Source organism: Carlito syrichta, unplaced genomic scaffold, assembly GCF_000164805.1.
Source record: "Carlito syrichta isolate Samal-C Ts95f unplaced genomic scaffold, Tarsius_syrichta-2.0.1 Scaffold100632, whole genome shotgun sequence".
Taxonomy (NCBI): Eukaryota; Metazoa; Chordata; class Mammalia; order Primates; family Tarsiidae; genus Carlito; species Carlito syrichta.
In genome coordinates, this window is record NW_007044728.1 from 653,450 (window position 1) to 675,398 (window position 21,949).

Sequence of the window (21,949 nt, forward strand, 5' to 3'; positions counted from 1 at the left end):
GGGCAAGGGTGGGGAATAGGGAGTGGGGGTAGGCGTGGGGTCAGGGCATGAAAGTAAAAGACCAGAGAAGTTTCCAAGGGCAAGTTTAAAAGATAAGACACTAAAATGATCGCTGTGGTATTATTCTAAATCATCGGACTATCAGGGATGGGGGGGATTTTTTGTTTTGTTTTGTTTATCTACACTTTTAAAATATTCTACAGTGAATAACCAGTGTATAACCAGAAAAATAAGGAACTGTGTTTTTAGGTTTCAGGTTTCAGTCTCTGCCTTGCCCTGTCCCTGGAGAGTTCTGAGACTGTCTAAGACTTGGGTAAATTGGCTTAAATGTACCAAAGAGCCTAACTTGCCTGACCCCTGCAGACCCTGGTCCGTAGGAAGGCCATGCTCCCTGGCATCAGGAAACTAATTTCATGGCAAGCCCCTCCCCACACACACCCAGCAAGAGAACTGCCAGAATCTCAGAAGAAACAGAGTCCGGAGGCAGTGCTCTTGCTTCTATGGTTTGGTAAAATCCTTCCAATTCTGGTTTCCCAAAGGTCACAGCCCACAGGTGCTAAGCACTTAAAAGAAAAACACAAAGGGTATTAATGGCCTTTGCTTACTATGTAATTTTAAGACAGGTGAAGCTACAAACTCTGAGCCTGGCAGAACTGAAACCCACCCAAAGGAGATGCTGAGATCTGCTTAGGGAAAAGGGATTTTCAAGGTCAGGACGTGACACATCTCAGGGGTCACAGCCAAAGGCCGCCTCACTGTTTAGTTGTTTGGAGTCTTTTTCCCCCTAATGAGAAGGAAGGGAGGAGAGGGGAGAGGGGAGGGGAGGAACGAACAGAAGAAGGAGGGGGGGAGGGAAAGAGAAGGGAAAGAGAGAGAGTGAGAGAGAGGAAGGAAGGTTATCAGCATGTTTCCCCTGCACTGGTCCTTCGAGGCTGTCCTAGGACCACACAGCAGCTTGTGGTCAGAGGCCCGGTGGAGTTCAGCCTCGCCCACTGACATGTGCTGGCCAAACTCAGTCCTGAGAAAGTTCTTCCCACCCAAGAGAGGTCAGCCTTCCTGGAGGATGGCCCGGAGCCCGGTCGGATGAGGACAGGTGGGCGCTCAGCAAAATTTGTTTCTCGGTGGATAACCAACACTGGTGTGGGCTTCAGGTGTCACCCCTCAACATGATTCCCAGCAGCCTAATGTCCAGTGCCCCTGCCTGCTGGGCCCTGCCGCTGGCGCAGCCTCCCACCTTCCCACAGAAAGCCCTAGGGACCTCACAGAGCCATGGTCTTAATGCATGTCTAAGAACAAGGCCTTGCACGAGCCTCCCACAGGGCCTCCAGTTTCTCATCAGAGTGTGGAGAGGACGGGCATGGGAGTAGCCTCAGAACCTCAAGAGTGGGAGGAAGTGCAGGGCCTCCAGACGGCTGCTGTCTTACCCTGGGGGTCACGCAGAGGTCCCCTTCCTGTTGATGGCCCAGCCTCCAGTGCGCCCATCACTGAGGCCAAGGCTCACAACTCTGAGGCCGTAGCCTGAGCCCCCTCTTCTCTGACAGAGCTCTGAGTCCTGTGAGAGGAAGACACCTCAAGGAGGGTCCCCGATCTCACATGCTGGCAATATAGATGCTTTTACAGAGACTTTGGTGGGAGAAAAGCAGAGATGAGGACTGGAGGGGCCACAGCTAGGTGGGAAAGGTAGGAGGCTCCACCCAGCTCCTCCTGCCCACCAGGTGCAGCTTGGAAGAGAAGCAGTCCCCCTGCCTCTGGGCCCAGGTAGTCTCAGGTCCAGTCCCCACCCTGACAGCTGTGCAGGTGCTGGTGGCCAATCTGCTACTTGCTGCTCCCAGGACTGGGCATGGGCAATGATGCTGGGCAGGACTGTGCCTTGTCCACTCTCACCTTGTCTTAATGGGTGAGTGGCTACCAGGTCCGTGTGGGGGGGAGGGCCCAGGATACCTCATCGAGAAGGACAACAGAGTGGGCAGTACTTGCCCCCACACGGGGTGCAACATGGCCGCTGGGTCCTCACGACCCAGGCTAGGAGCACCCAGCTTGGGAATTAAGTCCAAAGTCAAGGTCACAGACCTGTAGCTAGCTGGCCAGGTAGGAAGGCTGTGGTGCAGGGGTTTTGTTCTATATGACGGAGTCGGGGATTTCCTATGAACAGACTGTGTCCCAGGCACACATGGTGGGGTACTTTGAGGACCCCACTGTCTCCCATCTCTTTGGAAAATCCAAGTCATGCCCACTCCACACGCCCCACCCACAAAAGCAGCACACCAGGTGTCACAAGAGTCCCTGAGGCCATCCCAGGCCTGGAACCGGGTTCCCATTGCCCTGGAACTGAGTCCTGCTGCCCTACCCCTCTGCCCTAGCTAAGACCCCGAGCCCCGGTCCCCATGTAGACTCTGTCACCTGCCTCTGCCCAGAATCCACAGCTCCTGGTGTGCCTCCTGAAGTCAGTGTCTAAGCCAGGGCATGCTTTTATGACACAGATGGGAGAAGCCGCCTGTCGTGACTCCCAACCACCCGCCGCAGCCCAGCGGGAGGAGGGAGCTCCAAGCGACGAGGGAGCTCCAGCAGGAACCCAGATGCCAAAGAAAAGGAGGCTGGCATGTGAGGAATCCTGTTGGGGCATGTCCCCCCTGGCCAGACAGGATGCTCAAGCAGCCTGTCCCCTCCCTGTCACCTCCGCCCTCCAGGGTCGAGCTGCGTGGCATGGAGGCCCTGCCTTCTCTGGGGTTTACTCTCTGGGAGGCCCTGACCTCTCTGGGTTTCACTCTCTAGCCAGAGAACAACCAAGGGGGCAGAAAGCAGGGATGATGCCCACGACAGGCGAGGTTGGACGGGTGAAGGAACGTCTCCCGGAGGCTCCTGGGAAATGGGGCTCCTCCTCAAAGCCACAGGACTTTCCCAGGCCCCGACACCTCTTACAGGCATCTCTGAACTCATCATGAGACAGATGAGGTTCTAGCTCTGATGATGCTCAGACCACACCTGCCAGGGAAGGCTCCTAAGACAAACCAGAAACCCAGGCCTGCCCAAGTCAGTGTGTGCTGGGCACAACACACCGTGACGTTAGGCTCCTGCTAACTATGAGGTTGAAACAGCGACCACTCAGCCTGTCTGGTTCAGATGTGGACCCACAGAAAAACCTGGACGTTCATGAAAGAGCAGCTCCCATGGTTCAGGATGTGACACTGAGCCACAATAAATACAGCTGCTTCTCGAGGCACCTACAGGGATTTGCCAAAACAAGAACATATCACCCCAAGGACTAGAGAAAGTCAGAAACCTAACCAATGTTTTGCATGTTGCCAAAGCACAGGGTGCTTGGATCCTGTGTTTGGTATGGGCTTCCTTTGTCCTGGGCAGAGGAGAGATTACTGACCCCAAACCAGGCATGGTAGCACCTGTGGTCCCAGCTACTCAGGAGGCTGAGGTGGGAGGATCCCCTGAATCTAGGAGGCCGAGACCAGGCTGAGTAACATAGTGAGACTTGTCGCTACAAAAAAATTAGCTAGGCATGGTGGCGCCTGCTGTCCCAGCTACTTGGGAGGCTGAAGCAGGAAGATCACCTGAGACCCTGATCTCAACAATAAATTAATTAAAATTAAATTTAAAAAGATAAAACTGGAGCTATCTCACATCCCTTTTGTTGGTCATGAAGCTCCAGGGCCCCCAGAGGCATGAACTGCTGCTTACCTCCCAGGTGACACCAAGGCCATGGTCAGGATGCAAGGCCAGGGTACAGTATGGCCCAGTCGGTCTGACCTTGGAGCCCAAGGGCCCATCATACTTGTTCAGAATGGAAACCTAGAGGTTTACAACTCTTTATCCTTTTTTCTGTGTCTAGAAATTTCTACATGCCTCAGTTTCCTCATCCATAAGGTAAGTCTGATCCCTGCTTGCCGTCCCCACAAGAACAAGCACAATGATTGGCATCTGCATCACACCTCCAGGCTCTGGGGGACTTCTGAGCCAGGGGCCACGGGTGGCCTAGAGTCCCCGGTCCCGGGAGGCTCCTCCAGCTCTGGGTTCCAGATGAAAGCAGGTGTCTTCCAGGGCGTTGCTACCATGCTAGTATGGCCTCCACAAACACAGCCATGCCTGCCTGAGAGAGATGGTGCTCAGGAGTGATCAAGGTCAATGCCACATATGGCCCCAGTGATGGAGTATGTAGTCTCTGGGAAGAATAGCCTGTGCCACAGAGGTACACTGGGACCATCCACCAGAGCCTCTGACTGCCACCATGCCATTGGCAGTGACCAAGGCCCTTTGGGATGCCTGCATGCTAACTACGGTGGGACCATGCCCTGGTGAACACCTCTGCTTCCAACCAAGAGTGCATGTGGTCTCAATGAAGAAATGCCCCTCAGTGAAGAAGGCAGAACCCCACCCAGTGGAGAGAAATGAGTGGCCAGAGGGCTTGCGCATTTGTGGATGGCCCGACATGAGTCCACGTGGCATGAAGACAACACCGAGCAGTCCTGCTGGGGTGGGGTTCCCTCCTCTCTGCAGTGACCTTGTCAGGGAATGTGTCTTCCACAGCTCGGCACAGACACAGATCAGAGTGCAGGTCTGTTTTAGGGGGAAATTTGGGAACACAACGGTCAAGTCATAGCCCTTTCAACTGTTTTCTTTAATGAAAGTCAAACCAGTATTTGTGTGTCCAACCCCGGCTTCCAGAAGACATTTCAGAAACACTTATGAAAAGGATCATCTCATCACAACACATGAAAACGTTTTGCTCAAGAATCTAAGGCCCACTGGCAAATACATTCCCTGAGTCTGCATTGGGAGTCTAGTTTTAGATGTGAACAATCGCCATCTCCCAGTGCATCCCAGCAAGAGCTCACCTGTGTCCCGTAGCCAGCCCAGCCCCAGTGAATGAACCACACTCCCACCCCGCCATCCCCACAGGGGCAAACATCTGAGAGGTGAGTTCTGTTTTGTCTGTACTCACAGAGGCGGCTGGAACCAGATAGCTCTTCCAACCGGGTCTCAAATCTCAAAACTGGGGACCACCCCACCCCATGGATGCTGTAAGGGGACCGGGCAGATGCCAGCCTCTCCCAGGGCCCTCCTGGCATGGGACTCCGCAGATTAGCCAGCATCTCAGTGGTCTGACTTAAGCATCTGAGGCAAAGCCACTGAGACCCAGGCTGTGTTATCCTCCATGGAAACACAAGTGCTCAAGCTCTCCCTTCTCTTTTTTGTGTCCAGTGGCAGGCACTCACAGAATAACACTGGAAAGAGAAGGATGGCACTGTCCACACATGCCATGGGTACAAGCACAGGCACCCCCAACATGCACAGCACTCTTAAATGTGCCCGCTGCAACCATCAGCTTTCAAATGAGAAACCAGATGGCAGGGTACACTCCACGTATCAGCTGTGAACTCCGCAGCATCAGAAAGAGCCCGAGCAATAGCAAGGAAGCCGTGGCTGCCAAGGACCTAGGCATATCAGGAAGAAGGCAGCTCGCTGGACTGGGTGCTTGAGCAGTAAGCAGGCCAACCTGTTCAGTGTTCTAGACACTCCTGCATGCAGCTCCCCATCCTGCCCCTTCATTGAGGAGCCCCCACCTAGAGAGCCCCGAAGCATCCCTTCCCTAGGCAGCTGCTCCTGGAAGTCAGCACAGGCCGTGCAAAGTCTCCTCTGCAGTATCCTGACCCCAGCAGATGTTCTGGTGGCAGGAGCTGTAAGGCCAGTGCCCAGGTCCCCCAACATCTGCCATGACCTATCCAGGCCTCATGATGGGAGGGCTGGGCTTACTAGGCCTACTGGGAGTCAAGGCCCAGCAGAAGGGACTGTGGGGAGAAGGCTTCAGGGCCAGCTCTCAACATGAATTACAACTCCACCAGTTACTAACTGGCTGCCCCGAGCAGGTGACCTGACTCTGGGCCTCAGCTGCATCAGGGGCCAGGTGACTACTTAGAGGCTTGGCGGGAGGCCCGAATGGGTGACCCAACTCTGATCCTCGGCCACATCAGAGGCCAGGTGGCCACTCAGAGGCTTGGATGGGGCCTGAGCATCCTCACCTGCAGAGCTTCATGGGCACGGGGGTAGCAGGCTATCACAGGAAGAACCTCCCCACCTGCCACCCTCATAAATGCCCTGGGCCTGCAAACCCCCAGGAAAGGCAGGAAGAAGGCAGAGTACCCACCCCTACACTGCATTCTGGGAGAGATGGCACATGCTCGCCTGGCGGGGACAATGGCAGGTACCAAGGTCATGATTAAACACTCAGTAAGCAGAGGCTGGGCACACAGACACAGTCCATGAACCCACGGGGGTGGAAGCCTTCCTTCCCCTCACCAGGCAGGGCTCTTGCAGACCATCTAGCTTGTGCCAGTCACCTGCCAGATGATCCCATGTCACCACACGAAGACACCACCATCACCCCCACTGATGTTCAGAGACAGCCTGTGCCAGCCTCCAGGTATCGATGACCCAGCTTCCAGACACAGGCTACTTCTCGGGCATGCAATCATTCAAGACTCCTTTTGAGCTAACTCATCAAAGGAAGGGGGGGGTCTGGGGTCATCCACGTGTATTCAGCGCTGAGAGGGGCTGAGTGAGTTGGTGGAGCCCTCGGACGGGACGGAGACACCCAGAGCTCAGCAGACCTGGATCCATGAAGCACAGGAAGGGCTTCTGTGGAGAGGCTACTAGAAACGAGCTGGAAACAGCTATGTAGACAGCCAAGGCCCAGTTCCTGGAGGTGCTTTGCAAACCACAGGAGCAACGCCACATCCTCGACCTCCACAGGAGCCACCTTCTACGGAGGTGTGGCTGCAGGGATGTTCTGGGAGGACCCTACGACTACACTCTAAATGACTGGCTGTGTGGGGCTCACCCACATGCTTTAAGGCCCTGCTCTTGCTGTGACTCCAAAAGGCACACTGAGCTGGGACCACTGTTCCCCTCAGGTGCCAGAGACATAAAAAGCGCACCACTGTGGCACAGACATGGCCCTTGCCCAGTGCCTGGGAACCACAGGAGCCACTGCACCCTCCATCCACACCCTGCCAGGCCCAGGCCCACTCAGACACTGGGCACGACAGAAAAACTGCTTCCAAATTCTGTAGAAATTACCCAACGAGGCTGGTAGGGGTTTATAGTCAGAGAAAGATGAGAGTCTGCTTGTTTGCAGTCTATAGGCTTGTTTAATCCTGTTCTGCATTAGGATAAATTCTGAATTCTCAGGTAACTTACAAAATGCAAGAGAGGCTCTATCCAACCTTTTGAAGTTGACACTGAGGCCCAGTAAAAAAACTACTGACATCTGTAAAATCTTCAATATTGCAGCCCAAAACCTGAGAGAAACCGTGTCTGAAATAAATCAATGTGGACATGTAACTTTCTGATCATCCAAATGATGCAGACTCTAAATAAAAGCTGTTCATTAAGCCTATCTTGCCCCTTAGAAATGTTACTTCTTCTTAAAGACTCAATTTAAAACAGCAATGTTTTGTTTACAGAAATTTGATTCAACAAACATACTGCTAATGTTACAAACACACCGGGTGAAAATGCTCCTTTCCAAAACTACTTTCTTTTTAAGTCTAAATTCCTCCTTCAACTCTGCCTCTTTAAAGGCACATTCAGAGACGATGCTGGGTATAGACAGCAAAACACAGGAAACCCCAAACGGGACCCTTTCCATGAGCCGATTCCACATGGGAAAAAGAGCTCATCACAGACACCATCTGAGACACGAATGCACCCGGCCGGTCCCTGCTGTTCACCCAGCTCTGGCTGCTGGACTGAGCGGATGAAGGCACACTCTCCAAGCCTCAGCTCCTCAGGTTAGCATGAATCTCTGGAGCCACCCTGAGACCCACCAACTAGAAACAGTCTGACAAAAGCTGGCGTGCTCTAACACAGGCCCTGGGCACACTCCCGCCCTAGCTTGCCCCAGTCATGGGCCCCTCGCAGCACAGCCCTAACCCTTCATAGATGACAAGAGGGTGCTCTGTGGGGTTGTTTGTCATCACTGTCGTCATCACCCATGGAAAGAAAACCCTACTCTGTTTTGAAGCAGCCCTGGGGCTTTCGTTTGATGCTAGAATAGATGGCTTGGGTTTTTTTTGTTTTTTTTTTGAGTTGGAGTCTCACTCAGTCGCCCAGACTGGAGTGCAGTGGCTGTTCCCAGCCACTGCAGCCTCGCCTGCTGGGCTCTGGCGATCCTTCCACCTCAGCCTTCCGAGTAGCCGGAATTACAGACATGTGCTACCACGCCCGGCTGATTTTTTGATTATTGAAGCGATGAGGTCTCACTACCCAGGTAGGTCTCGAACCCGCGGGCTCAGGCAATCCACTCACCTCAGCCTCCCAAAGGCGCGGGATTACAGGCTGAGCCACCAAGCCCGGCTTTTTTTTTTTTAAGTCAAAGTTGTACTCTGTCACCCGGGCTGGAATGCAGTGGTGCGACCACAGCTCACTGCAGCCTCAATATCCTGGGCTTAGGTGATCCTACCTCCTCAGTCTCCTTAATACGTAGGACTAGGACCTAAGCACATCACCATGCCTGGCTAAACTTTTGATTTTTTTTGTAGAGATGAGATCTTACCGTGTTGCCCAGGTGAGTCTCTAACTCCTAGGCACCAGGGTGACCCTTTTGCCTTGGCCTCCCAAAGTACTGTGATTACCTGGCAAAATTTTGTTTTTTATTTTTATTTTTTTTTTGCAGGGTAATGCTCAGAAGAAAAATTTAGGTCTTTTTTTTGTTTTGTTTTTGTTTTAAATCGGGGGGTTCTAGCAAGTCACCTGTGGTTTCTCTGCCGGTTTCTCAAGTTTTCACAACAGAAGCATCATTCCATTAAACTCGAAACCAACTCTAAACTCAAACCATGAAATTCCATCAAATACCACTGGTTTCACAATACAGTTTTTTCAATTGCAGCAAGACAGTAGTACCATTCTTTGAACCCCCATGGGCCTATCTGAAAACTCTGTGCAGGGTGTAGGAAGACATAGACGCTGAACAGGTAAAATAAGAGTCCTTGGGAAAAGAGCTCCACACATGTTTCCCTACAAAGCTCCTTGTAGCATCAGGACATGGCTAACAGAGGTTCTGGCACAGGAAGGGGGAGGAGGCATTGTGATGAACTCTCCATCCCCAACTCCAGAGAGGATTAGAAAGACAGTCTTTCAGCTGTGTTGTCCAAGCCCTGTGGCCGTGCCTGGGTACTTGCAGGGCTGTGGCGTGTGTACTGAGAAGCCCTTCTGGGAGGGAGGCCTGGCCTCCACCTAGCTGGCAAGTCACTGAGCATCCATCTCCACCGTGGCTTTCTGTAGCCCCAAGTGCCAGCTAATGGGGTCAATGGAAACAATCTGCAGGCACCAGGAAACACATTGCTCTGAGGAGCCATGACAGCAGGAAAGGTGACCGAACAGCCCCATGGAGGCCGGCCTGGTTCGCATGCTGTTTGTTTGTGTAACTCAGGAATGTCGGCAGCACACCTGACTGGGCTCTCTGCAGCCAAGAGATAAAGACAGCAGATCATATGGCCACATCATCACTGCTAAAACTCCCACGCAAAGGAAAAAACAGCACCCAGCACTCACCAATGCCCAAGTGGAGCAGCGCAGCGAGTCTCACATGGGCAGAGAGCAGAGGTGCCCCACCAGGCACCGCAGTCCCTGTGGTCACCCACAGCTGAGAAGACCAAGGAGTCAGGGTGTACATTTCATTTCAAGGCCTCCTGCCATTTTCACTGGGAGCGTAAGATGAGTGAGACTGAACTGTGCCCCCTCCACTCTATTCCCACATTGAAGTCCTAACCCCAGGCAGCTGTGTTTGGAGAAAGGGTCTCCACAAAGGCCATCAAGCTCAGTGAAGTCATTTGGGGCCTGCCCCCAGCCTCAGGTGGCTATGCTTAGAGAGAGGATTTCTGCAGAGGCCATCAAGCTCATTGAGGTCATTCAGAAGGCTCCAATCCAACAGGTCAGATGTCCTCATAACAAAGGGACATTAGGACACAGAGGCAAGCATAGCAGGAAGATGATGTGGCAAGACGGGAAGATGGTATCCACACACCAGAAAGCGAGGAGGACAGACCTCCCTCAGGCCTTCACGGCCATGAGATGGTGAATTCCTGTTGCTAAAGCTGCCCTGTCTGTGATGCCCCATCATGGCAGCCCCAGGACACTAGCAAACAGGGCCATCTAATTTTACAACGTCCTAAGAAACTCTCCATGCACATAGCTGAAGCTGTATTCTGGTGACACTGCATCCCTCTTGATCTCAACAGTTCATCAAGTCCTACCACGAGTGACAGTGACCTCTGTCACCCATTAAAATGTATATCGTAATGTGGGGTACTTGTGGGATCGAGAGCTTGGAGAGTTAGCTTTGCAAGATTCTTATCCCTATTTATTTATTTATTATTTTTATTTTTTATTTTTTGAGTTGGAGTCTCACTCTGTTGCCCAGACTGGAGTGCAGTGGCCGCTCCCGGCCACCGCAGCCTCAACCTGCTGGGCTCCGGCGATCCTTCCGCCTCAGCCTTCCAAGTAGCCGAAACTACAGGCCCGCGCTACCACACCCGGCTGATTTTTTGATTTATTGCAGAGATGAGGTCTAGCTGCCCGGGCGGGTCTCGAACCCGCGGGCTCAGGCAATCCACTCACCTCAGCCACCCAAAGGCACGGGATTACAGGCTGAGCCACCGAGCCCGGCTCTTATCCCTATTTAAATGAAAGCTACACTGACATGAACATAAACAGTTCTTAAATCTTTCAAATGCCTCCAAATGGAATTTTTTTTTTAATGGCTGTAGAAAGGAGGTCTTGCTATGTTGCCTAGGTTGTTCTCTAACTCCTGTGCTCAAGTGATCCACTTGTCTCAGCCTCTCAAAGTGCCAGGATTACAGGTATGAGCCACCACACCTGGCCCAAATGGAATTTTTTTTCTTCTCGTTTGTGAACTAAATCCAGGTCCTGAGATACATTTGTCTGGATGATAACTGAATATTCCAGTCTCTCAAAGCTTCCAGTGTTGAAACCAAGAGCTAGGCCAGGCAGGTAAATGCGTCTGGGGCAAGACAAGAGAGAAGGCTAGCAGACTTGGTCTCTTGAAATCCCAACTGACTGCTTTTCTAAGCATTGTGCCAGTGGAAAGGTGGGCTCCCCATTCGACTGCTCAAAGAGTTACCAGCACCCACACCGTGTCTTTGTGTGCAGTATTTTCGAACTCCTGGGCACTCTTGTCTTGGCCTTCCAAAGTGCTGAGATTACAGGCATGAGCCACTGTACTCAGCAAAATTCTGTTTTTTTTTTTTTTTTTCTTTATTTTGTTGCAGGGTAAGTCCCAGAAGAAAAATTTAGTTTTTTTGGGGGGGACGGGGAGGGGTTCTAGCAAGTCACCTGTGGTTTCTGTGCCACATATGCTCCGGTGTATACAACATTCACTGTGCCACATATGCTCTGGTGGTGGCCAAAGGGAACTTGAGAGGGGCAGGGCAGGGACAGTTTCTGCAGGAACAACCTCACGAGGGCACTGCCTGCATGCTGCAGGTGCAGCTGAAACTGGCCCACCCTGTCCTGCCTCCAGACACCTCAGAGGGAGCAGGAAAAAAAACAGGAAAACACCAGCCCGGGCCCGAACAGCACACAGAGGTCCGAATGCGTCACAGACATCCCTTCCAGAGGACGTGGGCTCAGCCTGACGTCACAGGCCACCGGGCACGGCACTCTGTGGCCTATGTGGACATTTCCATGCCTCAGATAAAAGCCCTGGGGCAGGAGGCATCTGCCAGGGTTCATCAGAGGCCCACCTGCTGCGAGCGCTGTTTAGTTAAAAATAAAAACACTGGGCTGGGTAAGTGGGCCCGGTGGGGCCTGCAGTCCCCATGCCGGTGGTTAAAAGAAAAATGACAGCCCAGGACCCCGAGTGCAGTGCACGCCTGAGCTCCCCCAGCCAGGCTGTGCGTTCCTCGGGGAGCGGGAGGCCGTGTTGTTCTCCAAGCACCGTGAGCCGGCAGCCCCTCGGGGACTATGGAGTGAGGTCCCATCTGCGCCCAAAGCCCGACAGCAATTAAGATGGGAGGAAGGACGCGGGGAGGGCAGGCTGCACAAGAGGGCTGGAGGCTTGTTTACCAGAGGAGAGGCCAAGTGCGTGTGTTGTGAGCCTCATTATGGGCAGAGCTGGATCCCCCAGATGTCCTATGTGGAAGCCCTGACCCCAGAACCTGTGGGTGTGGCCTTATTAGAAGTAAATCTGTGCAGAGACCAAGTTAGAATGAGGCTATTCGAGGGTCCCCAGCCCAGCAGGACTGGCATCTGGATGCCAAAGTGCGCAGGGAGAGGAGGGACAGGCTGGGTGATAGTCTATGCACCACAGACACCAGGATCTGCAGCTGACTGTAAAACCCAGGGAGCCCCTGATCTCCCAGAAGAGCCCCCAACCCCTTGGTCATAATATCCAGTCTCTCCAGAGCCGTGGAGACCCATGCCTGAGCCCAACACAGCCCACCCACCACACCCCACGAGCTCACCTCATGTAGGCCGCGGGAGACAGGGACTTGGGCTTGGCCCACTGGTATGGTGGCTGAGGCACTGACAAGTACTGCTCACAGAAGGCGCCCTTCCGGATGTGCTGGAAGCCGGAGAAGTCCTCAGGTGTGAAGTCCACGGTGGGCGGTGGTGTCCCCAGCTCCTCCCCGGCAGGCTCCACCTTGAGCGCCACTGAAGGCGAAGGTTCTGGTGCTGTCTTGCGGGACTTGACTGGGACGCCATCACCCAGGTCGAGGCTGCCATCAGTGGTCAGGGCATTGATGGCTGCCACGATGGCTGAGCTGGTGTACTGGGTGGTGCTGCCCAGCCAGGTGTCGTCGGTCACGCTGACCCGTGGGGAACCATGCGGGGATGGTGCAGGTGAGAGGCGGGGCGAGCAGGGTGGCCGGCCGTTGAGGCTGTACTTGCGCTTGTTACAGGGGGACGTGGGCCGTGAGCTGCGTGCACCCAGCCAGCTCTCCTCAGTGACACTGGCACGGGGTGAGGTGGATGGGGAGTGCCGTGGTGAGCCCAGAAGCGTGCAGGCCCCCAGACCACGGGGGAAGCCATCCTCGGGGTCCGTGGTCTTGGGGGACACACAGGGTGACTGCCATGGGGACGTCTGTGGGGACGTATATGGGTAGGAGTAGTTGGACTCATAGGATGAGGCCTCAGAGTTGCAGCTGCGTGAGGACAGGCTGCTGGCCGGGCTGAGGCCCGAGGGGTCCCGGTAGGCCTCCAGGCCGGGCAGGCTCAGCGTGGCTGTGGCCGGGGACCGCCTGGAGTTGGGAATGACGTCCTCCACCTCCACATCGTGGAAGAATGGGGTGTTGTGGTGGTGCAGGCCCAGGTAAGAGGTGATCTCAATGCGGGGGCTCTCCAGAGCTGGGGCCCCATTGGGCCTGATGTTGCCAGAGGACAGGAAGTAACCCGAGGGCCCACCATCCACCGCTCCCCCATATCCCGTGGGGAGGCTTGTTGGCGGGATGGCTGAAATGCCCTGGGTGGAGGTCTGCAGGTCGTGGCACGGAGCTGGCAGGGAGGAGTGGGCCGTGGGCAGCGGCAGGGCAGGGCTGACGGTGGAGGACACATAGCTGTAGTGTTCTAGAAGGAGAAAGAAGAACACAAGGGCATGAGGGGCTGGGCTGCACACTGCACAGACCCATGGCTTAAGGTCCCTGGCACCGAGGGCCTGGTCGCGTGAAAGACCCAGCCCCCAAGTGACCTCTGTCACTGTCCCTGAGGCCGCCCTGCCCAATGGCTCCAGGTGACTCAGAGTGGCAGTCAGTCTTGCCTCCCACCAATAAGGTTCCCATGACTCTCCCCGCCCTCCTCTTCTCTGGGTGCCAGCGCAAGGCTCTTAATGTTTCCCACTGCTCCTAGGTCCTTCCTGAAGAGACACACAGCCAGTTCCCTTACTGTCTCCTGTTCTTGGCTCAAAACCTGCCTCCCCAAGCCCCCACCTTAACTCCAACCCCCTAACGCTCGAGTCTGTCTTCTGCTCTTGACACACGTCGTGACCTAATAACATGTACTTTGCACATTCATCTCATTCCTCATATCTTTGACCGACAGAAAACAAGTTTCATGAGGACAGGAAATTCTGCCTTCCTCAGTCTATTTGGTTCACTGCATCTTTCAGCATCCTGGACTGTGCCTGGCACATAAAATGTGTTTAATAGATGAAGGAATGGAAGAATGATGGAGGAATTATAATGGATGGATGACAGATAGACGAACGGATGATGGATAATGGAGAGATAGATAATGGATGGGTGGATAATGGAGGAATGATGGATGGGTGGATGATGAACTGTGATAGATGGATGGAAGAATGGATGATGGAGGGATGATGGAGGGATGGATGGTGGATAGGTGGGTGACGGAAGAATGACGGATGATGGAGGGATGGATGACAGATGGGTGGATGATGGATGATAAATGAATAATGGACAGATGAGGCATGGTAGAGAGAGGGTTGATGGAAGGATGATGGACAGATGGATGACGGAGGGAAGGGTTACAGTTGGTGGATGATGAATGGATAATGGGTAGATGATGGATGATAGAAGAATGATGGATGGTGGATGGATGAATGATGGAGGGATGACAGATAGACGATGGGTGAACGGATGATAGATGGATGATGGAGGGATGGATGATGGAGGGATGGATGATGGAGGGATGGATGATGGACGCTGGGTAGATGGATGGTAGACGAATGATGGATGAGTGGATGATAAATGGGTGGATGATGAAGGCATTATGAATGGATAGATGATGGATGCGTGGATGGGTGTTGGACGATGAATGATAGAGGAACGGATGATGGAGGGATGGATGATGAAGGGATGACAGAGTGATAGATGACTACATAATAGATGAAGGGATGAGGAGATGGATGAGTAAATAATGAATGGAGTAAGTGAGGGAGGGAGAGAGGGAAGTAGAGAAAAAGGAGAAGGAGGGCCCAGACACATAAATATATTGTAATAGGCTAACCACTGTCAAGGTGACCTAACTACCAGCTACAAACAACACACAAGGATTATATGAAAACATAGATTCTGGGATCCCTCCCATGCAGATTCTGATGCTGGTTCATTGCCTAGGAATCCATCTTTTAGAACAAAACAGATGATTCTGGTGCACAGCTAGACTTAAAAATCATTACATGTTAATTATACCTCAATGAAGTATTTTTCCAGTCATTATTAGTGTAATTAGCCATTTTCGGAGGAAAGACACTTCTGGGCTCTGACTTGAGGAGACTTTGCAGCACACCTCGGAAGCCCATTCCTGCAGCCTCCAGACGAGGATGCCCAAGCCTCTGAGGAATGGAAACAAGCACACAGAAACTCGAGATCCCTGTCCTGGGGCAAGTGCACCAGCTTAAGGATATTCTATTCAGGGACAGTGCAGTCCTGCTATATTGTTGGTTTAGAAACCAACAGGAATAAACAGGAAGAAAACCAAGGTCTCAATACACTGATTCAAACCCCACAGTGTTTACTAATAAATGGTTCCAGCAGTCAAGCAGGTGAGATCTATGTCCACTGCCACTCATGGCCAGACGAGGCCCCCAGCCACCCTCTGTGGCACCTGGCTCTCGTGACCTTTGCTGTGGGAAGTTCTTCCTCTGTCAGCTTGGAACCCCCAGTAAGACACAGTTTGCTATTCTCCAAATGGCCTTTCTTCCTGAAGGGGGGTGCCGGCCCTGCATGGGAGCCTGGGAGAGAACTCTCGGTGCCCCCTCCATCCCAGGCAGTCCCAGGTGCTCTGGGGAGACAGAACTGTGATGAGAAGGAGACAGAAGGGCTACAGAGAAGCACCTCAGAAACGTGGCCAGGGCTCCCAGGCAGGAATTGGGTACTCGCGGGACGCATGCCAGGAAGGGCCTCCAGCTTGGCCTGGACACCAGGGCAGCCCTGCCCAGGCCCAAGGCCACCTTCTAATCATCACAAGATGCTCCTTGAGAATCCAGGAGCAGCGGACCCACCCACACACTCTAGAGAGCTTCAGTGGCTGGCGAGATTGAGGACACCTCAGTTCCACAGGCTGTGAACTGGGATGGGGTGGCAGCCCCCATGCCCAAATCAGCCTGGCCCCAGTCAGGACATGGACAATCTCCAGATATGCTCCAGCCCCAAGATGCCAACCCTGGGACCGACGTGCCCACGGTCACATATACTGTGTCCTCCAAATCACATACTCATTGGACAATGTTAAAACATTAGGTTAAGTCTCTTTCATGCTCTCCCTAGAAAGTTATCCCTGAAGGAGATGTTGGGGTTCCTGAGGAGGGGGGCAGCCCCTAGGGGCTTAGGTCATCCGTGCTGGCCACCTGGGCCACACAGGGTCATGCTCCACGGGCTGCTAGGGTCCTCACACACACCGCCTTGGGCATCTCAGGCTCCTCCACCCATGTGCTCCCCCTGGCTGTACGCCCTAAAGCCATACCCCTGCGCCTGCCTACCTACAGGGCTTGTACCCTGCTAAAGGGCCCACCTCAGAGACGCACTGGTGCTGCAGCTGGACTCCTACCGGCTGGCAGGAAAGGGGAGCCATCAGCAGAGAAACGCGGGCTCCGCTGGCTGATGCCAGAGCCCATGGCTAGGCACAGGGTGCTGGGGGACAATCACTGAGGTTCTAGATGAAAGGGGAGACAGACCAAGGAAAAATGACAAGTTTCTGTGCAAAGCCTTCTTTGAGGACTGCAGTAGCAAGGGAGATTATGTGGGAGGCTCAAGTGGGGAGAACAGGAAGGAGAGAGACCTCGCCCCCCAGCAGGAAAACAGGGAGTGCCCCCAGCACAGACCCCAACACCCAGAGCACCGGCCTTTATAAAACCACAGTATTTCCATAAACCTGACCCAATGAGGAAAAGAACAACATAAGCCTCCGCTAAAAACGAAAGGCCCCAAGCAGGAGTTTTCTTAATTAGACAGATCACAGAGGAAGGCTCCCAGCCTGAGCCCTCTCCAGCTGAAAGACCTCGTCCCTTCCAGTTCTCTTCTTCCATTCCCTCTCAGAAGACCAGAAGCAGGTGCAGGCCACCACCTTGCCTCAGCGACCCAGACCTCTGGCACTGGGTCCTGTGTCCTGGCTGTGAGCCCACTCCCCTCCCCTAGCTCCTGCCCCCCACTCCTCCCCTCCCTCCTGAGCTCCCCCCTCTGGGGTGCAGAGTCTGGGGCACCTCTCTCCTACCCTTCCCTCTTTAAACCCCCTCCCCCACACCCCGTGCAGAGCCTGGGGCATCTCTCACCTTCCCCTCTCTCCTGAGCCCCCATCCAAAGACCCCCATGGGGTGCGGAGCCTGGGACACCCCTCCCCCACCCTTCTGAGCCCCCCACAAGGTGCAGTGTCTGGGGCATTTCTTCTCGCCTCCTCTCTCCTGAGCCCCTTCCCCCTCCCTCCTGAGGCCCCCTTCTGGGGTGCAGAGCCTTGGGCACCCCTCCCCTTCCCCTCCCTTCCTCCTCCCACGCAGCTTCCACTCCATTTGGTTTTATTACCCACCTAAACCATATTCAAATCTGAATTATTTAACTATTCAAAGGGATTATATTTACATGGAATGAAAATATTTCCACTGTCTTTCTCAAGGATCCCGAGATGCTGAGGCTGATTTATGTCACATTAGACGCTGCTAAAGACTCAGCACCCATTAGAGTCAGCGTGGCCAAGACCTGGCTGCTCGCCAAGGCGGGTTCGTTAAGTTATAGTCAGGTGTGCACAAAGCAAAGTGCTATTTTAAGCCAACGCGACGAAGGGGATATTCAACATTATTTAACACAATGAAATGTAACATGGGTGGGGCCCGTCCCTTAGGGTACATCATCCTCAGTCCCTGACCCTCACATTCAGGCACAGAGCGCCAGGCAAGGCAAAGATGGGCGCCCTGTGGGGCAGGTGGGTGCCCTGGGCCAGGCACTAGGGGCTCCTGGCTCACAAAGCCCACCTCCTAGGCTTGTCAGAGCATCTTGCCTCCCCTGAGGGACCCCGCCCCACCCCAGGGACTCCTACCCTTCCTCCTGAGCAACCCCTATCTCACCCAAGGAATTCACCTTTAGAGCTGCATTACTTTCTCAACAGTCACAAACAGAACCTGCCTGGGCCCCATGGTCAGGATGACAGTAGGGCGCACCACTGACCTACAGACCCCGCAGACCTGCCAGGCAGCCCTGGTCAGCAGCCAGTGCAGCCCACAGATGATGCTGCTCACAAGGCATGATGCAGACATGTCCTGACAAGAATCATGTCTCCGATCATGTTGCTCACCTGCCAGAACCCCGAGAGACAGGCCAGCGTGGTCCACCTTATTTATCACTCAGGGAATCTCCTTTTAGCATCTGCCTGGGCTGGTCCAGGACACGAGGCTGGTAACGGAACTGCACAGGCCCGTGCAGGCTGGCCCGATGCCAGCAGCCCCCACCCTTGCAAATAACCATAGAGTACCCCAGAGGCTTCCTCCTAAGCCTCTCCTGCCACACACCCTGAGCATCCACAGGCTCCAGGCTCCTCTGGCGAAAATGGAATTGTGTTCAAGTCTTTCACATCTTCATCTTTGCACAAATGTCTTCATTCCATGAGGAACCATCCGAGGCCACAGCAAGGCCCACAGGCCCTCAGGCAACGCCCCATGTGGAGGTTGGAGGCGGCCCTGGCTGCAGGGAGCTCCGGCCCAAACCCAGAGGCCTTGGCCCGTTTCCTCCAAGTTGCCACAGCGACAGGGCTGGCAGCGCCCAGGCCGCCAAAATAACTCAGAAAACAGGAGCCCCGGGGCGGGAAGCGGGCACCGCCTCCCAGCTGACAGAGCAGCTATTTCCTGAGCCAAAGAGAGCAGGGCCTCCTCTGCAGGGAAGCCCGCAGCCACTCCTGGGTGGAGACAGGAAGATGCCAGGCTCCCAACATAGGCACCGCCATCCTGCCCAGGCAAACGACAGCAAAATTCGCCTCTGCCCTCCCAACAAATGGTTGCCGAACACCCAGTGTTTGTACCTGGTGAGCACTTTACAACAAAGAACCACAGACTCCAGTCCTCCCTGCAGGCCTCCTCAAGACGGAGACCAGGGCAGCAGGAGGCCTGAACCTCCTTGAGATGGAAGCTTGGACAGCAAAAGGCCTGGGCCTCCTTGAGATAAGCCTTCGGTGGCAGGAAGCCTGAGCTTCCACAGAACCGAGGACTGAGTAGCAGGAGGCCTGAGACTCCTCAAGATGGAGGCCCCGGGCAGCGAGGCCTGAGCAGGAGAAGCTGGAACCCAGGAGGTGCCACTTCACATAAAACCAGTTCAGATAAGACTGTCAGATGCCGACAGGACCCACTCACTTCAGAATGATCTGTAAATGGGGTCCCAGCCAGGCAGGCCAGGACTCCCACCCACAATGGTCCCTATGTCTTAGTCCTAGCACGGGGACCCCGGCCTTGACTTGCCAGGGTGGTGACCCCTTGATGGGGACTTGGCCACAGACTGCCTCATGCACTCGGGGCTGGTCACACCTTTCTGACCAAGCTCAAGTCTCGGTGCTCAGGACAATCTAGACCTCAGCACTGCCATCCACCATCGAGCTCAGGATTATGTGTTCACGTATTATGTTCTATCCAGGCTCACTCCAGAAACCAGGTGACACAGTGTTGATCACCCACCAAGGGCTGCAGAATTTGGTGTAATAATCTAATAAAATGTATATAATCTAAATGGAATACAGTAATAATGATAATAAAAAGGATGGGGTAAAAACATGGATGTCTCCCCCCCAAAAGCAATACATGTATATATGTTGTATAAGAGGTGCATTTCCTAGCAGCTTCTTCCTGATACCATAGAAAGGGGGAAGGTGCTTCCCTGCTTGGGCCTCCCCAGCCCTCTCCAGTCACTAAATCTCATGCCTAGAACTACATGTGGACAACAGCCACAAGACCAACTCAGGTGCCCACCTAGTAGGAGGGGTAAGGAAATGTGGTCTGGATACACACCGGGGAATACTACACAGCCATAAAGAAGAAAGAAATCACGACTTCTGCAGCAACGTAGATGCAGCTGAAGGCCATCATTTTAGGTGAACTATCTCAGAACCGGGAGCCCAGATATTGCATGTTCTCACCCGTGAATGAGTGATAAATGCTGGGTACATGGACACAAGGATGGAACAACAGATACTGGAGACTCCCAAATGGGGGAGGGAAGGGTTAGAATTGAAAACACTCCCTAAGCACCATGTCCACCACCTGGGGGATGGGCTCAAGAGAAGCCCAAAACCCCAGCATCAGGCAAAACACCCATGTAACGGAGCTGCCCATGGGCCCTGAGTCTAAAATCTTAAGAACTAGGATTACATGTTAAAAAAAAAAAAATCACAGAAAGATCTGGTGATGCCACTTGTGTCCCACTGCTGTTATCAGCAGGGGCCCAAGCCCGAGCCTGCACCAAGCCAGACACACCTATCACAGCACAGCCATCCTTGAGGCCCCACAGAACCAGCTCCTGGGTGACTGCCTGATCTTTGGGGTGACTGCCCAAACCACGAACAACCAGGCAAGCCACTGGTGCCCCGGCCCCAACAGGAGCTGCCAGGGGCCATCGAAATGGACCAGGCTCAAGGTTCGTAGGTCTAGGACCAACTTCCACCACATAAAAAGTTAGGAATAGGGTCCTTACTTCCAGGTAACAACTCCTGTTAATATTTGCTAAATGCATGAAAGGGGGGTGAATTAAAGGTGGAAAGTGCTTCTGATGAAACCCACTGGCTTCAGAATCAAAGCACAGGAAAGAGTCCAGAAAGGCCTAGCACATTGCCATGCTGCCATGGGAGGCAGGACACACTGCCACAGTGCCACGGGAAAGCCCAGCACACTGCCACAGGCAGATGGGCCACACTGCCACAGGAAAGCCAAGCACACTGCCATGCTGCCACAGGAAGGTCCAGCACACCGCCATGGAAAGGCCCAGTACGCTGCCACAGGCAGACAAACCACACTGCCGCGGGAAGGCCCAGAACACTGCTAGTCACAGACAGGCCACACTGCCACAGAAGGCAGGGCACACTGCCACACCACCACAGGAAGGCGGGGCACACTGCTACTCTGCCACGCTTCCACAGGAAGGTCCGGCACACTGCCACGGACAGCTAGACCTGAAGCTGGAATACAGCAAGTGCCTTCACTTCTTCCCAGCAACCACTGCTTGTTCCCCCCCTCACCTGCCTTGGCTCCCACTGACCCCAGAGACCTGGAACCCATGGCCAGGGAATGAGAGAAAAACGAACCTTCAGAGGAGACCTGTGGGGAGTGACGGATACTGACTGATCAGGCTGCGACGGCCTGGCTGGAAGACTTATTTCCAAAAATGAACAAGACACTGGACTCAAGAAGAGGGAAGAGAATCCTATGGAAATGATGATCCAATCACTACAGAAACGGACAGCCTTCTAGGCCAGCGGCCTGCTAGGGCAGGGACAGAAGGAACACTTCGAACACTGGCCTAGGAGGGAGGCAGGCAGTGGAAGGAACAAGGTTTGCAGTGTGGAAAAGAGGAGACATGTGGGTGAAGGGCAGAGGCCCCACCAGAAGCTGCATCAGCATCCAGGAGCTCTTACCACTGTTCAAGCTTCCCGGGAGGGAGTTCACTTGTTTGTTTCACCGGAACCTTCATTTTTGACAGAGGGAGGAGAAAAGGAAAGAAAGGCTGGGCTCCGGACAGTTGGGCCTGAACCTACTTCTGTTCTCACGCCTGGCGGGCCTTCCTGTCTCCGCTGCAGGGCAGGGGCGGGCGAGCGGGCCCTCAGAGGGGCGGCCTCCCGCTGCCCTCTGGCAGCGCCGCCGACCATCTGTCCCCGGCGCCCATGGCCAAGTCCTGCGCCTTGGAAGCTCGGCTCCCCTTGGGGAAGCGCCCAGGGGCGCCCTGGAAGGGAGGCGGGCCCCCCTCCTCGCCGTGACTCTCCAAGGGGTCCGCGAGGTCGCCGG

The 21,949-nt window shown here is 54.1% G+C and overlaps 1 protein-coding gene across 1 annotated transcript in view; it reads right to left on the reverse strand.

Moving 5' to 3' along the window:
• The window catches only part of NFATC1 (nuclear factor of activated T-cells 1), a 67,620-nt gene extending 51,020 nt beyond the window's left edge, over positions 1-16,600 (reverse strand). Inside the window, exons 1-2 of the mRNA XM_008064310.1 lie at positions 16,534-16,600; positions 12,492-13,593 (exon numbers count right to left, since the gene is read on the reverse strand). Coding sequence (XP_008062501.1) covers positions 12,492-13,593; positions 16,534-16,600 — 1,169 coding nt within the window. The remainder of the gene's footprint in view (positions 1-12,491; positions 13,594-16,533) is intronic.
• Between the last annotated feature and the right edge of the window lie 5,349 nt (positions 16,601-21,949).